The 16,976-nt window shown below is 40.8% G+C and overlaps 1 protein-coding gene across 2 annotated transcripts in view; it reads right to left on the bottom strand.

The window, feature by feature from the left end:
• Cntnap5 (contactin associated protein family member 5) overlaps positions 1 to 16,976 on the bottom strand; it is a 915,960-nt gene that overhangs the window by 479,019 nt on the left and 419,965 nt on the right. For both annotated transcript variants that reach the window (XR_008217835.1, XM_052736717.1), the window contains exon 6: positions 10,897 to 11,081. Coding sequence is in view for 1 of the 2 variants with exons in the window: in XM_052736717.1 (XP_052592677.1) it covers positions 10,897 to 11,081 (185 nt within the window). In the remaining variant the exon portion in view is untranslated. The remainder of the gene's footprint in view (positions 1 to 10,896; positions 11,082 to 16,976) is intronic.

The raw sequence follows: 16,976 nt of genomic DNA on the forward strand, positions 1-16,976 counted from the left end.
GTCTTGTGTGTGTGCATATTCGTGTGTGCCAGTGCCTCCCCGTGCATGTGTGTGCACATTTGCAAGGAGGCCCAAGCTTCACACTGGATATTTTTCTCTTGCTCACCTCCGGGATTATTTATTTATTTATTTCTTACACATTTATTTATTATTTAGATCGCTAGTTAGTGTACGGGAGATATACACATGCCAAGGAACCCATGTGGAATCCGGAAACAACTGAGAGGGTTGGTTCTTGCCTTATGCCATGGGACTGAACGCAGGTCATCAGACTTGGCAGCAAGTGCCTTTACCTCCTGAGCCTGGTGCGATACCAGCCATCCAACTCATTTAAAAATAATTGGTGATAGATTCACTGAAACCTTGGCTCACCTATTAAGCTGGAAAGCCTTTCAAGCAAGCCCTATGGATCCTCCTGTCTCTGCCTTTCCGGTGCTGGGGTTATATGCATATATACAAGCCCTATAAGGTAACTTTTTATGGCAATTCACAATTTTAAAATTTGAAGAAATATAAAATCAGCAAAATCAAAAATCACAATTTTGAATTGAAAATTAAAATTAAATTAAGAATTAAAAGGAAAAATGCTGTAGGATGTTCTATATGTTAAATGTGTTGCTCTGATTGCTTAATAAATAAAACACTGATTGGCCAGTAGTATAGAAGTATAGGTGGGACAAGGAGAGAAGAGAATTCTGGGAAGTGGAAGGCTGAGGTAGAGAGCTGCTGCCAGCCGCTGCCCTGAAAAGCGAGATGTAAGGTACCGGTAAGCCACGAGCCACATGGCAACTTACAGATTAATAGAAATGGGTTAATTTACGATATAGGAACTAGATAACAAGAAGCCTGCTGTGGCCATACAGTTTGTAAGCAATATAAGTCTCTGTGTGTTTACTCGGTTGGGGCTGAGTGGCTGCAGGACTGGTGGGTGAGAGAGATTTGTCCTGACCGTGGGCCAGGCAGGACCAGGAAAACTCTAGCTACAGAAAAAGAATGACATAAGAGAATATAAATCTTTCTCAGAAAGTGTTCAGACATGATTCTACTATCCATATTCTTATGTCCAAGGCTATTTCTCTGTCCCCATAGACAGGAACCATGTCCTGTGGTGAATCTCTGGACATCATGTGTCTGTGACTCTGTGGTTATGGGGACAGAGGGCTGAAGATGCTTTCCTCTCTCTATGTCCTGGAGCTTCTTATGAGACACATCATGGATTACAGCCCCTGAAGGGTTTAAAGTTTGTGATTTGAATGTGAAACATCCTCAGAGGTTCATGTTTCTAGGTGATTCTGCTGTTCACAAAAATTCTGAAGCCTTAAGGAGATGGAACCTTGCTAGGGGAAGTACCTTCACTTAAGGTGGGCTTTGAGGTTTCCTAGGCTAGACCTACTCCATTTGCTCCCAGCTTCTACACTGATTCAGTGGCAGCCAGTCTCATATTCCTGCTGCTGTGCCTTGTCCCCAGTGATGGATGGTGTCCCTCTGCAACTCTAAGCCAAAATACACCTTTTCCCCCTTAAGTCTCTTCAGTCAGAGTATTTCAGCACAGCGCCGGAAGAGAAATGAACACTAGAATGCAAATGTTATATATCTTGAGGGTTTTTCTTCTTTCTTTCCTTACATTTCTTTTGCATCTTCTCATTTTCCAGTTTCTTACTTCATTTTCATGAGATTCCCTGTATTCTCCATGTAGTCCTTTAGGCTAGTCTTGCAACTTAGTTTCCAAAGAAGAAAAACACCAATAGCAATTATACTGCATATTGTCTTGGAAACCATTTCCCTGGGAATCTGAGGTTATTTTAATCATAGATAAACAGCCCTGCAGTGTCCTGCCAGCCCTTTAATCAAGTCTATGTGAAGAGGGAAGTGTTCAGTAGGTAGTGCCAAGCAATAACAAGGAAGGCAGCAAGAGCAGCCCCTTAGCATGTGGAACATGTCACCACCTTCCCATAGGGGCCTGGAGGTAGCTCAGTTGGTAGAGTGCTTGCCTAGCCCACATGAGGTCCTGCATTCCATTTGAGCACTGTGAAAATGGTGTATGGTGGAGCACACCTGTAATCCCAGCACTTGGAGGATAAAGATGGGAAGACTGGAAAATCAAGGCAGTCTTCAAACAGATAGTAGGTTCAAGGCCAGCAGCTTTGGCTACCTGAGACACTCTCTCAAAAGATGCAAAGAAAGAAAATCTTACCAGTAGAGGAGTAGGATTAGTGTTAGTTTAATACTATGTTAATTCACACAAAGAAATTAATTCATTTATTTAAGAAATATGCCCAGTAAGATCAGAGAATTGCAATTTATAGAAACAAATTAAGAAGAATCAGAAAAATCTCAAACCTTATGATGAATTTAATTTCCATGGCATGTATTCAGTTAGTTAGTTAGTTAGTTAGTTAGTCAATCTGTTAGTTAGTTGGTTAGTTAGATCTCAGTTAGTTACATACATATCATCTACCCTATCTAAATAATAAATAAATGCATTAAAATAAGTAAATAATCTAGACAGAGAGCAAGACAAAAACATCCAGTGTGGAGCTCTGGCCACCACATATATGTGCACACACATGAATTGGAGACTCACATGTACACAGGAATACACACACACACACACACACACATATATATACACACACATTGTAGAATATTATTTTAACTAGGCAAAGATGTGTTACATTTGTTTATGCTGCAGGACATTATTTTAACTGTGTAAAGGTGTGTTACTTTTGTTTATGCTGCATTTGTTTAACTATGAAAAGATGTGTTGCATTTATTTCGCCTTGCCTGCCTAAGGCATTTGATTGGTCTAATAAAGAGCTGAATGGCTAATAGCTAGGCAGAGATAGGATCGGTGGGGCTGGCAGGGAGAGAATAAATCGGAGACATTCAGGCTACAGAGAAAAAGGAAGAATGAGAGAAGAAGAGAACACGGGACACATCCAGGGCAAAAAGCCAGGCAGACAACAGGCAGACACAGAGAAGCAGTGAAAGGAAGATATACAGAAGTAAGGAAGGTAATAAGCCCTGAGGCCAAAGGTAGATAAAGAGAAACAAGTTAATTTATATTGAAAGAGTTAGCCAGAAATGGGCCTAAGCTAGGCCGAGTATTTAAAACTAATAATAAATCTCTGTGTCATGATTGGGGAGCTGGTTGGTGGTCTAAAAGGAAAAACCTGATATATATATGTGTGTGTGTGTGTGTGTGTGTGTGTGTGTGTGTGTGTATACATAGACATACATATATATATATATATATACACACACACACACATATATATGTACTTGATATCAATGCTGATATTTTATATATTGAGACAGAGTCTCTCTATATAGCTGTGGCTATCCTGGAACTTACTGTGTAGATCAAGCTGGCCTTAAACTCATAGAGATCTGTCTGCCTCTACCTCTCAGAGCTGGTGTTAAAGGTGTGCATCACCATGCCCAGCAAAATTGGAATTTTTAAAGAAAACTGTGAACAAAAAGATATGAGAACAAGTAATTTTAAAAGCGCATGTAAGGACTATATCATGAAGCATACATCTTTTCTTGTGGCCTCTGTTTCTTTTTCAAATGTGGTACAAAATTTAAAGTTATTTAATGATAGATATTAAAAATAAAATTTCTGGTCTCTTTAATCCTACTCTCGAATTCTGTCTTAACAACAACTGCAATATCCTTCCAGCATCCTCAGTGTTTGATTTTTTTTTAGTTTGTTTGCTTGTTTTTAAACAGAGTCTCATGTATCCAAAACTGGCCTCAAACTCGCTTCACAGCCAATGATAACCTTGAACTTCTCATCTTCCTGCCTCTACCTCCCAGGTGCTGGGATCCCAGAAGCACTCCATCCAGTCACACAGCCAGCTATGGTGTAAGAGTGAAAGTGTGATATACAGAACTAAGAAAAGGAAAAATCCCAGAGGCAAAGGATAAACAGGATAATTAAAAGTTAAGAAAAGCTGGTAAGGAACAAGCCAAGCTAAGTTCAGGCATTTATAATTAAAAATAAGCCTCCGTGTGTGATTTATTTGGGAGCTGGGTGGCAGCCCCCAAAAGAGTCAAAGAGTAACAAACAAACAACAACCTATTCCCCTCCCACTGCCACCCTTCTTCTCAACAGTCTTCCTCCTGCTTTCATATTTTGTGTTTGTTTGTGGTCCACTGGACTTCATTGTTTTCCTGCATAAAATATTTGTTCATTTTTCTAGAAAGGATCTCAGGTAGCTCAAGCTGTTCACAAACTCTACATAGCCTAGGGTGAACTCATCCTCCTGCCTATATTTCTCAAGAGCTGGGACTGAAGGTGTGTATCCCCATCTCCATCTCATACAAGAAATTTTACATGTTTTTAAAGGAAAAAAATGTAGGTGTGTGTGTGTGTGTGTGTGTGTGTGTGTGTGTGTGTGTGTGTGTGCATGTGTTGCATACTTGTACATGAGTGCAGTTGCTCAGAAGATGGCAACAGATCCTCTGGAGCTGGAGCTACAGGCAGTTGCGAGTCACCTTGTGCAAGCTGGAACTCAGCCTGGGTTCTCTGGAAGAACAGTGTGCACTCTTAATAGATGAGCCATCGCTCAAGCTCTCCACACGTGTTTTTAAATGTTCAGAGATTTTAGTTTAATCTACGTTTGGAGTTTTGTATGTTTCCTGTTTTGTCATTGTTGTTAGGTTTTTGGTTTTGTTCTTTTTTTTAATGCTATCTTAATTTAAGAATTTCATTAAAAAAATTCTCCAATGTGTATGCAACGTCTAGGTGTAAACCACATGTTTTTAAAAATGTTCCTGTGATTTAGGGTACTGATTAGATAATGATATAAAACAGGATCACTGAGACCTCTTGAATACAAAGGACTTCTTGAACTATAAGAACATCAGAGGACAAAAGTCCTAAAACTATCTTTCTAAACTGTTTCGCACTCAAGCTGGATAGAGGGAGAAAGGCTGTCATGTTATCCAGCATTTGGAGCAGTTCATGGTTTGTGATGTGCATCTGGAAGACATTCCCGGAGTTGTCCATCCTCTCCCTACTTTTTACCTGTTTGATAGGATTTTGTAAGGCCTGATCTGTGCTGCATCTTGGACAGAATCAAACCAGACAGCTGCAAACATCTTATGATGGCAAATGCTATACTAGATAATTCACAAAATGTTATAGAGCCCATAAAGTTGTCTTAGTGTCTTAGTTACCTTTTTATTGCTGTGATATGATACCATGAGCAAGAGAAATTATAGAAAAAGGTTTGCTCAGGCTCCCAGTTCCAGGGGGTTAGAGTTTATGAGGATCATGGGGTGGAGCACAGCAGTAGTCAGGCAGGGATGGGACTGGAGCAGTAGCTGAGAGCTTATACTTTATTCTATAAGAACTAGGCAGAGAGAGAGAGAGAGAGAGCTTTGAAATCTCAAAGCACTTCCTCCACCAAAGCAACATCTCCTAATCCTTCCCAAACAGTTCTATTAACTGGGGACCAAGTATGCCAATATGAGCCTATGGTGGCCTGTTTGATTCAAAGCGCAACGTATTCTAAAAGAAGGGTCAGTAGGTACCACATTTTTAGGGCACTAGTCTTACATTTTGGTAAAGTTTGTAAATGAAGATAGAGTTGCATAATATAATTATCCCTGATATAAACTATAATAGAGGAAATCTGAAAAATATCCTGGCGTGCTCTGACAGTGGGTCCCAGGAAGTCATTTCAGCATCCTTCCAACTGTAGGAGTCCACATCTCATGTGTACACAGAACTCAAGGCAGAGCCTGGAAAGTGGCTTCTACTTAACAGAATGCACTGTGATGATGCCCATCCTCCCTATGGATAGCAATGTTCAGCAGTGCTCCTCCTAACAGCTGCAGTGGTTTTGCTTCTGAGTAGCTGAAATTTCGAATTCTTATCTTTTGGGTTTATACCAGCTTGCGGGTGGGAAATAATTGAATAGAATATTGTTCTCCACCCAGAAGGTCCTTTCTTCTCACCACCTCCTTTGAGGTAAATCTTCAAGGCTAGAGACTTCTAACACATAACTCTTGTCTTCCAGTACAGCTCAATCCTCAGTTTGTCTTCTTTTATGATGTCTAGAGCAACCTGTCTGCACATTCTGGCAAAAGTTTGACGTTCCTAATGCAGCAATTGCTCGAGAGAAATATTTCCATGAGATTTTCTCCTAAGGAGTGTTTTTCACAGGCAAGGCATACTGAAAGGAAGGGTTTCCAACTTCATAAACTAAGTGACATCAATGAGTTTCATTTCCCTAAAAACTAACATTCATTTCCACATCATGCAGCTGTCATCTCATTGAGATCATACACCAGCAAAGAGGCTTGCAAGTCAAGGGTAAATTAGGTAATAGTACAGATTTTAGAACAGTCAACTTGGACAATAAAGTATTTGGAAAGAATGGTGATACTGAACAATGACTTCATGGTTTTCTTTTTGTCAATGTTCTTTTCAAGTTCATTAAAGCCACTTCTGTGTTTTGAGGTAAATCTAAGTTACTGTATTCTCTTTGTTTCTTCATTCAATTAAACAAGTTGACATAGGAAACTGATGGGTACTCAAAGATTTTCTGTTTTCAGCAACTCAAAAATACCTACCTGGTATCTTGCATTTTGAGTCAAAGGATGTCAATGTGTCTTTTGAAGTCACTGAATGACAATTATTATCTATAATGTACTGAGCAGAAGTTTGGATCAAAGGGAAAGACCTAGCTTAAGGCTCATGATAATGATTGGAAAAAGGATAGGGTCTGCTCCTGATCGGTCCATTCTTTCTTTATATCTCACCTTTTTATCCATATCCCACTAGAGTCTTAAATTGTGTTCTAAGTTTTCCTAGTTAGGGTCCAGCAATCCTGTAGAGTTTAGTTTCTTTTCCTGATAAAATATCCTGATAAAGCCACTTAAGGAAGGAAGGGCTTCACTCTGCTCAATGTTCAAGGTTACAATCCACCACGGCAGGAATGAAGCTTGAGGGAGCTAGTCACATGCTGCCCATTGTCAAGAAACAGAGAGCAACGAGTGCTTGTGCTAGGTGCACTTTCTTCTTTTTAATTCCACCCAGGATCTTATCCCAGGAATGGTGTCATCCACAGCAGGTGGGTTTCCAGATCGATTAACCTAATCAAAATAATCCCTCTGTTCTGGCCGGTTTTTTGTCAATTTGGCATAAGCTAAAGTCATTTGGAAAAGGGGAGCCTTAATTGAGAACATTTTCCTACAAGACTGGCTTTTGGAGAAGCCTGTGGGGCATTTTTTTAATTGATGATTGATGTGGGAAATCCCACCTCACAGTGGGTGGTACCATTTGTAGGAATTTGGTTCTGGTCCTGACATATATAAACAGTGAGCTAAGCAAGCCATGAGGGGCAAGCCAGTAAGAAGCAATCCTCCACAGTCTCTGCCACCAGGTTCCTGCCGTGAGTTCTTATCCTGACTTCCTGGATGATAGACAGATACATGGAAGTGTAAGCTGAAATAAACTCTTTTCTCAAAAAAAGCTTTTGGTCATGGTGTTTTATCACAGTGATAGAAACCCTGACTAGAAACACCTTACAAACATGTAACCTAACCTAGATAATCCCTCTCAGGTGTGGCTGAAAGCTTGCTCCTGGATGATTATAGATCCTGTCAACTTCACCATTAACAAAAGTTGACAATCACCCACACATTTGATTCACCCACCTACAAGCCAAGCTACATGTAACCCTGAGAAAGAGAGAGAAAGAGAGAAAGAGAGAGAGAGAGAGAGAGAGAGAGAGAGAGAGAGAGAGAGAGAGAGAGAGAGATCCAGGATAGTGGCCTTCAGACAGTAGAGGGTATCAGAATTGCCTGAAGGATTTAAGAGCATAGACAGCTGATCCTTCTCCCAGGATTTCTGGCTCAGTATGCCTGGATAAAGCCTAAATGGATTCTATTTAATATATTTTTAGGAGTTGCTGATTGGTCTGGCCCCTTAAACAAATAGTGAGTGCTATTAGCTACCCTGCAAATAGTTGTTCAATGTTCCTTTTTCACCATAATTTAAATTCTTTATAAAGGCCTATATATTCTCCATCAGCTAGTCTTTAACTTACTCTTTTTATTTAAAAAAAGTTATATGTGTTTGTGGGGGTGGATATATGCCTATGAAAGCAAATATCCCAAGAGGAAGGTGTCAGATCCCCTGGATCATGAGACATGGGGACTTGTGTTTCACCTCATATGTATGCTGGGAACTAAACGCAAGTCCTCTGCAAGAGCATCATGTGCTCTTAATCACTGAGTCTTTTCTTTAGTCTCTGGCTTTGTTTAAAACCTTGCTATCCTTAGTGAGGGACACACACACACACACACACACACACACACACACACACCAAGTGCTTACAAGTACAACTGCATGTGTGTGTCAAATTCATAATCTTACTCTAAAGAATACATTGCATACAATTTAATAATAATAAACAATGTATTTACCTTTGCTATATTCTAACATAGCTAGTTGACTCTTACAGGAGGCTTTTGATCCTTTAAGATACATTTTTCTTAATCTTTATCTGTAATCAAAATCTCTATCATATTTCCTCCCTCCCTTCCTCCCTTCCTTCTTTCCCTTCCTTTCCTTCTTTTATGAGCCTTCAAGAATGCACAAAAATCAGTCTTGTCTGTCTGGTGGGACAAGCCTGTATGTCACATTTTCAGTAGACTGAAGCAGGTAATTTAATGAAATCTCTTCTCGAACTTTAAAAAATGGAGGCTGTGAATTCAGCTTTGTTGGTAAAGTTTCAGCATTAGCACCACATGGAGGAGATTGTGGGGGTGCAGATCTATGATCCCATTTCTCAGGAAGTAAAGGCAGAGGGATTAGTAGTTTGAGAAAGTTCAAGGCCAGTCTGGGCTACTTTAGAGGATTTAATGAGATCCTCTCTTAAAATAATATAATGTTTTTAATTGAATTTAATTTAAAAACTAAAAAAAAAGGACTGTAGATATAGCTTACTGGTAACGTGGCTTCCTAACATGTGACTACCTCTACTTTCAATCCCAAGTAACACACACACACTCCAAATTTAATCTTCAATGATTAAGCCATAGAAAAATGTCCTTTCAATAAGACATAAGGTTTGTTGACTCCCAATCCAGGCCATCTATAAAACAATGAATCAAACTTCAACTTGCAATGTTTGTCAACATCTTTGGTATAAGACTTTCCCCAGAGAGAGCAGTTACAAATGTTCTGGTGTACAAGTAGATAAATGAGGGGTAATTACAAAGCAAATTAATTAGAAATTATCAAATTTATTTCCTCAAAGATATTTCATTTAATTTAATCCCCAACTCATTTAATCAAGTTTATGCCATCAATGTTTTAATTGTGGACAGTGTCTACCAGGCAGCTTTAAAAATTCCTGAAAAATCTGACCTTTGGCCCTTTTGGACTTAACTGACTTCCACACAGCACTGCTATTGTTCTAAACTCTGCCACTGTGTTGTTCGACGTTCCCGCTTTGGTACCTGATGAACACATCTTACCTTCCAATCCAGCTAACTGGATCCTTCAGTAAAGACCCAGCGGGGCCTCCTGCTGACAGACCTGTGCTTCTCTCTGTGAGCAAAAAGCCCCCATCTTCCTACCCGGACCCTGAGGACCCCACCCTTCTCTCTGCTGTCCCCTAGTCACTGTGCTCTGTGGTACTTGGACTGCCAGACTAGAAGATCTGCGGCCTTCTTTAACTTGATGCATCCCACCGATCTCTTCCATCAGGGCTCTGGATTCAGTTTCTGGTACCACAAAAATGGGAAAAACAGTTCCAGCCTATTAGTTAAAAGTTCAAGTGGGCATGAAAGTAAAAGGCCAGGGATCCTCTGAGAACATGGGTTTTAAGACTCTTGGTATTTTTTTTTTAAATTAGACTTCCACTATGTGGTTCTGGGAAATTGAACTCAAGTCATCAGGTTTGGCAGCAAATCCCTTTACTGGCTGACCCATCTTTGGAGTTCATACATGAGATTTTGTTAACATTTTCTGTATCTTTTAATACTCCAACTAATTAAAGTTTTTGTTAAATAATTAGTGGTTATATATGGCCAAGAGACAATAACACTGGGAGGCTACAAGTACCTATATGCCCACAAGCATACACACACACACACACACACACACACACACACAAATATACATGTATACACACACACACACACAAATACACATGTATACACACACACAAATACACATGTATACACACTTAAAGACACATTTTGATGGTTAGCATTAAAGATCCACTTGATAAAACTAAGAATCACCTGGGAAGAGAGTCAACTGAGTCTTTTGTAGACTGGCCTGCAGCATGTCTGGAGGAGATTGTCTTGGATGTTAATTGAGGTGGGGTTACCCACTCTGAATGTAGTCTACACCATCACATGTGTGGGCCCTGAACTATGTAGTGGAGAAGAAAGCTACTTGAGAACCAGAAGGCTAGAAAACTACATTTATTCTCTTTGCTCTTAGCTGTAGCTACAATGTGACTATTTGAGTTCTTGCCTTGACTTCTCTGAAATGAGGGATGATAATCAGGAATCATAAACTACATAAACCTCTTGTTGCCAGATTTTTTTTTAATTTTACACAGCAACAGAAATTATACTAGAATACACACACACACACACACACACACACACACACACACACACACACACACAGAGGCACACATACATGCATATGTACATACAGAAAGTAATTAAGTATTGATTTTACTTCACACAGTTGATACCTCATCAGCAACACAGAGCTTGGCAAAGGCAATTCCAGACCCTTACTGTGTGGCTCTTCCTTGGTGACTCCACACTTGTAGTCTATCCCAGACCGTGGGGCTTAAAAGCTCTATTTACAGAGAACCCATTCCTGGGCACGTGCAGGGAGAACTGACTCACCTCATAGTCGATATCCAGGACATCGGTCTCCCCCTTGGTCCGGAAGTGTTGCGTGTTCGTGTCCACAGTGAAGTTCGCCTGCTTGCCCACGCGCTCCAGGAGAACCGAGTGCCAGTGCTGGTCATCCAGCAGGCTACCCAGCACGGCAGAGGGCGCGATGCTGCTGAGTCGGGCTTTGCTGTCATCTGCAGAGGGAGGAAGGCAGGATGGATTCTTAGCCCAGGCAGCTTTGAATCCTGCCCATCAATAGCACTGAGAACCAGGTACCTGAGGCTTCTTCAAACAAACCCAGTGTGAACTGTTCCTCTGCAGTGCAGACCACTGGGCCTTCTGCAGGGGTCACACATTCCCCTTAGATTCTAGTTCCTCTGCAGTGCACACCACCGGGCCTTCTTCAGGGGTCATGCTTTCCCCTTAGATTCTGGTTCCTCCACAGTGCACACCACCGGGCCTTCTGCAGGGGTCACGCTTTGCCCTTAGATTCTAGTTCCTCCTCAGTGCACACCACCGGGCCTTCTGCAGGGGTCATGCTTTCCCCTTAGATTCTAGTTCCTCTGCAGTGCATACCACCGGGCCTTCTGCAGGGGTCAAGTTTCCCCTTAGATTCCAGAACCCAGTTCTATATCAAATGATAAACACCTCCACTCCCCCCACACACACACCAAAAAAACCCGTAATGTTTCTGGGACACCAGCAATTGCTTGGTTACAGGAATGCTTATCTACTTATCGTATTGGCCACAAGAATAAAATTAAAAGAGAAGTTTCCACGTTTAGAAAAGCATAACTAAATTTACAGACACATTATTTTTAGTATTATGAATGAAGAAAGCAGATTGTGAAACAGCTGGGAGGAAGCCAGTGATGATACAGAGTATGTCTGTGCACATAGGAGCAGAGAAAGACATAACCATTCCAGAGGCAACTGTTGAGTGCCTACTGTTTGAACTGACTCCTTCCACCAAAAGGGTTCTGGCTGCCAACACCACACAGAATTTGTCTCAACTTTAATGGGAAACTATCATTACTGACACATAATTTTTTAATTCTTCATAAACTTCACGTATGTGTGCATGCATGTCCAAGTGCTCATGAATGCTTTCATGTGTATAGAGTTGGTTCTCCCTTCCATCATGTGTGTCTTGTACTATAATTCTGGCCATCAGGCTTGGCAGCAATCACCTTTATACACTGAGGCATCATTTGGGCCCCTGAAATAAAATTTTATTTTGAGAGAATAGTTTCTGTTCCCACCCCCTCAGAATACGACAGCTAAGTGTATCTCTTCGCTTTCTTGCACAGTGCCATCCTTGGCCCCACCTGTACTCATCTGTGCACAGGTGACATTCAGGGGTCAGGGGAAGTTAATATCCCTGTGGGCTGCTCACTCCTACCTCTGGTATGACCTAATGGTGCTGTTTGTCTCACTGAGTAATGATGTCTAGCTTCCTGCTAAAGTTGGAGTGAGGATGCCCCACTTAGCATACTTGAAAAGCAGGGCTGGTGAATTAATGTCTGATTCTGTTTTGTTGATTTACTACTTGTTTATTTTATAAGCCTTGAATTCTCACCATTGTCAGATTATGCTAACGCCTTAATAAATACCTCCTTCTCTTTTTCCTGCCATTCCTTCCGCCCTTCCTCCAAAAGACATTGTGATCGAGCAGTACTAGTCATGGTCATATAGAAAGAAGATGTGGACGGAGGTGGAGCTCTCTCTTTCCAGAGTTCCAGTGTTGGTGTATTCCAGCCATAGTAGTTAGGACGGATGAATATATAAACACAGACAGAAGAGGAAGTACACAGAAAGAGGGAGTGTCCACCCAGCTTGAAGGAACTGGTGCCCAGACTGAGGGGTGGCAGAGACAATGGAAAGGTCCCTCAGCAGAGGAGAACTAGCTGAAAGAGCTGGCTGAACCCTCCAGGACCCTGTGTACAAGGCTGCTGCACTAGATTAACACTGAAAGAAGTTTAGATGAGCAGCAATATATGATTTGACATTCGCTGCCAGTTCAGCTCCTTTAAAAATTATGCCAGCTTAACCTCCTGCTATAATTATGAGTGTCTGATGTTATTATATTTCTGAGTAATTTTAACACATATTTCTTTGTTTAAGTGTGTGTGTGTGTGTGTGTGTGTGTGTGTGTGTGTGTGTGTGTGTGTGTGTGTGTGTTCATGCCACAATGTACCTTTGGAGGTCAAAGTCAGCCTTCAACGCCAGCCTTCACCTTTCATCTTGGTGCAGCCAGGGTCTCTTGTTTGCCCCTGACTACCCCTGACTAAGCAGCCCATGGGATTCCGGAGAGTCTCTTATCCTTGTCTCCCATCCCGCGGTAAGAACTGGGGTTATAGAGAGGCTGTCTTTATGCCGATACTGGGGATGCAAACTCAGATTCTCACACTAAGGTGGCAAACGCTTTACACATTGCACTACCTCCCTCAGCCAATTCATGTGCATTTCTCTTGGCATGGATAGAGATAAAAAGAAACCTCTTCGTTTTTATTTCCTTTTTGTGAGCCATGTTCTCTGACCTTTACCCATTTGTCTTTCCAACAATTTGCATTTAGTCCATTTTCTGTAATATACATCTTGAGGGTACCTTTCTGTTCTCTGACTTTTTTGTATGTTACTTTTTCTGTTTTATTTTAATACTGAAAATATTTTTCTGTTGAAAATTTATTATTTGAGGACTGGGGAGATGGCTCAGCAGTCTAAGCACTTATTTTGCAAGCTCAGGGCTCAGAATTCAGATCACCGACCCTAGTGAATGCCTGGCGGGTGTGCTGGCCCAGTGTAACTCCAGTCCTGGGGGTGGAGACTGAGGATTCCCGTGCAAACTGGCTACTGAGCTCTGCATTTGACTGAGAGACCCTCCCTCAATGAGTAAGGAGGAAGAACAGTCCAGCATGATGCCCATCACCTGTGGGCCTCCACATGCAGGAACACACAGGTGCACCTGCACCCACATGTATGTTTTCCCACACACATGCAAGAGTAAAACCCCAGATTTACACATCTACCATGCTCACATATGAAAAATAGAAAAGAAAAAAAAAAAAGAAGTACAATCATTTCTCTTCTCTTTAACAGTCCATCTCTGCTTTGAGATCACAGAGAAAATCTCCAAGCGTATTTCACCATTCACTCACTGTGAACTTAGAAACCCGGTTCCTGCATTCTGTGGGAAGGAAGGCGGTTGGTGCTAGCTGAACCTCACCTGTGCGCTGTCTCAGATGAACTTCTTAAGCAAACTTGGTCACCGAGGCTCAGACACAACAAGCTGTGCTGTGAAGCTGAAGTCGGGAGGTTAGACAGGGATCTTTAAGTCCTGGCCCTTTAACCTAGTCATCTACATTCCTGAAATGTATTCTATGGCAATAAATTAATATGTGGCTGAAAAAATACTAATGATTTAAAAATTGGAGATAACGTTCAGTAATTGGGGAGAGATTAAACATACACGTAAAATCAACAAAAGGTTATTAGAGAGCTGCTGAAGTAGCATTTAGGAAGTTCTCATTGCATTTTTAAGTATTTATGAGTGAAAACCACAGTGTTAGATAAAACTAAAAGTGACAGCTCACAAATAAATTGTCCAACCACTTAAAATTCCTAATTTATGATATATAGAAGTAAAATAGAAATGTGTAAATGCATAACTAAATATAACTATACAAAACACTATAAACTCATTAAGTACAAAAATTTGCCACATCCAAAAGATTTTTTTCTTCTGTGTTTTACAGTTAGAATAACTATTTTAGTATCTAGAAAGAACACTATTAAAATATATTATTAATCCTGTGTGAATTACTGAATGCTACCTGAATTACAAGGAATTTTATGTGTGTGTTTCTTTGGTGGCTGCAGGATAAATTCAGAGTCTTGAACATGTTGACCAGGTTCTTAATACCATCTACCACTGAGTTATGTCCATACTCACACGTTCAGTTTTTATTACATGTGCTTACTGATTTATGGGGATAGTGTGAGTATTAGCATGCAATGATTGTGCATGTGTAGACCAGAGAAAAAGTTGTGGGAGCTGGTTTTCTCCTGCCACCTCCTGGGTCCAGGGTTTGAATTCAGGTTGTCAGCCTTGGCAGCAAGCATCATCACTCACTGAGCCAGCTCACCAGCACACAAGTCTATTTCTTAACTGGTTCCAAAAGCAGAAGATAGGAATGAATTCCATCCATTCCTTCTTTGGTTATTTTTTCACTAACACTCAGATATCCTACATTAAGGCAAATAAAAATTATCTGATAAAATAAACGCAGAAAAAATTTGTTATTTGAGGGTTCATAGCTTGGAATTGTATTGATGAAGAAAGAACAATCATTTAATGAAACCTCCCTAGAAATCTAGACTGTTGTTATGGAAACCGTAGAAAACACAATTCTCAGTGCCCTATCATAGTCTTTATCTCAGGACACCTGTTTCCAGTTTTATCTCAGTTGCATTTGATGTTCAATTATCCCATTGTAACAGATTTTCAGTTTATTAAGACAAGATAAAAATCCTCATGAACAGCTGAGAAGAATACAAATGAAATCATGAGGAAGAAGTTGGCTTTGGGGCCAGAAACATAAAGAAAATTTTTTTAATTAAATGGAACTTTTTTTTTCTATTTAGTTTCAAGATGATGTAAGTACTACCTAAGCCTTATTGGAACAAACATGGGGAATGAGTGTTTGTACTTTTAAAAGATTTATTACTTTTAGAATTTTTAAATTTTTATATGCATGAATATTTTGCTCACATGTGTGTTTGTGTACCATGTACATGCCTATAGCGGTTAGAGGAGGCCACTGAGTTCCTTGGAACTGAAATCATGGATCAAGGATTGGGAACTGCTATATGGGTCCTGGATACTGAATCCAGGTAGTCTGTAAGAGCAAATGTGCTTTTACCTGTCCAGTCATCTCTCCAGCAGGCCCTTAAAGATTTATTTTTTTAGCATTTGTGTGTGAGCGTGTGTGTTTCTGTATCCATGAGTATATATGTGCAGTTGAGTGCAAGTGCCCATGGAGGCCACAACAGCACCCTCAATCTTCTGGAGCCAGAGTTACAGGCAGTGTGTGTGTGTGTGTGTGTGTGTGTGTGTGTGTGTGTGTGTGTGTGTGTGAATATATAGGTGCAGTTGGGTTCAGGTGCCCATGGAGACTATAGTAACACCCCCAGTCTTCTGAACCCAGAGTTATAGGCACTTGTGAGCCTCTCCATGTGGGTACTGAGAACTGCATGTCCATCCTCAGCTCTCTTAACCACTGAGTCATCTCTCCAGCCCCAATGTTTACATTTTTTAGCTTCATCTTTATTTTCATTCCTTCCCCTTATCCTCAGAAGGATAGCATGGGATAGCTGGGCAGAGAGCTCCAGGAATCTACCTCTTTTTGCCTCCCCAGTCCTGGCGACACAAGTTTGTGCTACCATACCCAGTCTTTTTGGATCCTCAGGTCACACTCAGCTCCTCATTCTTGAGCAGCAAGCACTTTACCAAAGACCCATCTCTCCAACCTTGTCAAATTTCTTACAAAGGTAATACTATTTATATCATTTTGGTATTTTTAAAGATTTATTTTAGTGTGTGTGTGTGTGTGTGTGTGTGTGTGTGTGTGTGTGTGTGTGTGTATGTGTGTGTGTGTGGGTGTGTGTACCTATGAAGGCTAGAAAATGGCATTGGATCTCCTGGAGATAGAGTTATAGGCAGCTCTAAGCTGCCTGACATGAATCCTAGGAACCAAACTTCAGTCCTCTGCAAGAGTAGGAAGTATTCTTAACCACTGGGCTATCTCTCCAAACTCCCCCATATATTGTTTAAAAAAGAGAAGTTAGTTTCAAAGAAGGTGTGTGACTTACACAAGCACACAGAGAACTAGTTACCACTTAGCTCTACCTGATCCCAAGCTAAAATTCTCTGCATTCTTCCTGCTGGCAAAAGGATGACATTCTCATTCTTCCCCATCACTGTGTTTTAACCACTGCATTCAGTTCTACTAGTCTGTTGTTTGTGAGCAGTGTTGCAGAGCAGGAGTGGTGGGCTTCAGAGAAACTGCATGAATTGGAGAACAGAGAGC

This window comes from Peromyscus californicus, unplaced genomic scaffold (assembly GCF_007827085.1).
Source record: "Peromyscus californicus insignis strain IS unplaced genomic scaffold, ASM782708v3 Scaffold_14__1_contigs__length_90479793_seg_2, whole genome shotgun sequence".
Taxonomy (NCBI): domain Eukaryota; kingdom Metazoa; phylum Chordata; class Mammalia; order Rodentia; family Cricetidae; genus Peromyscus; species Peromyscus californicus.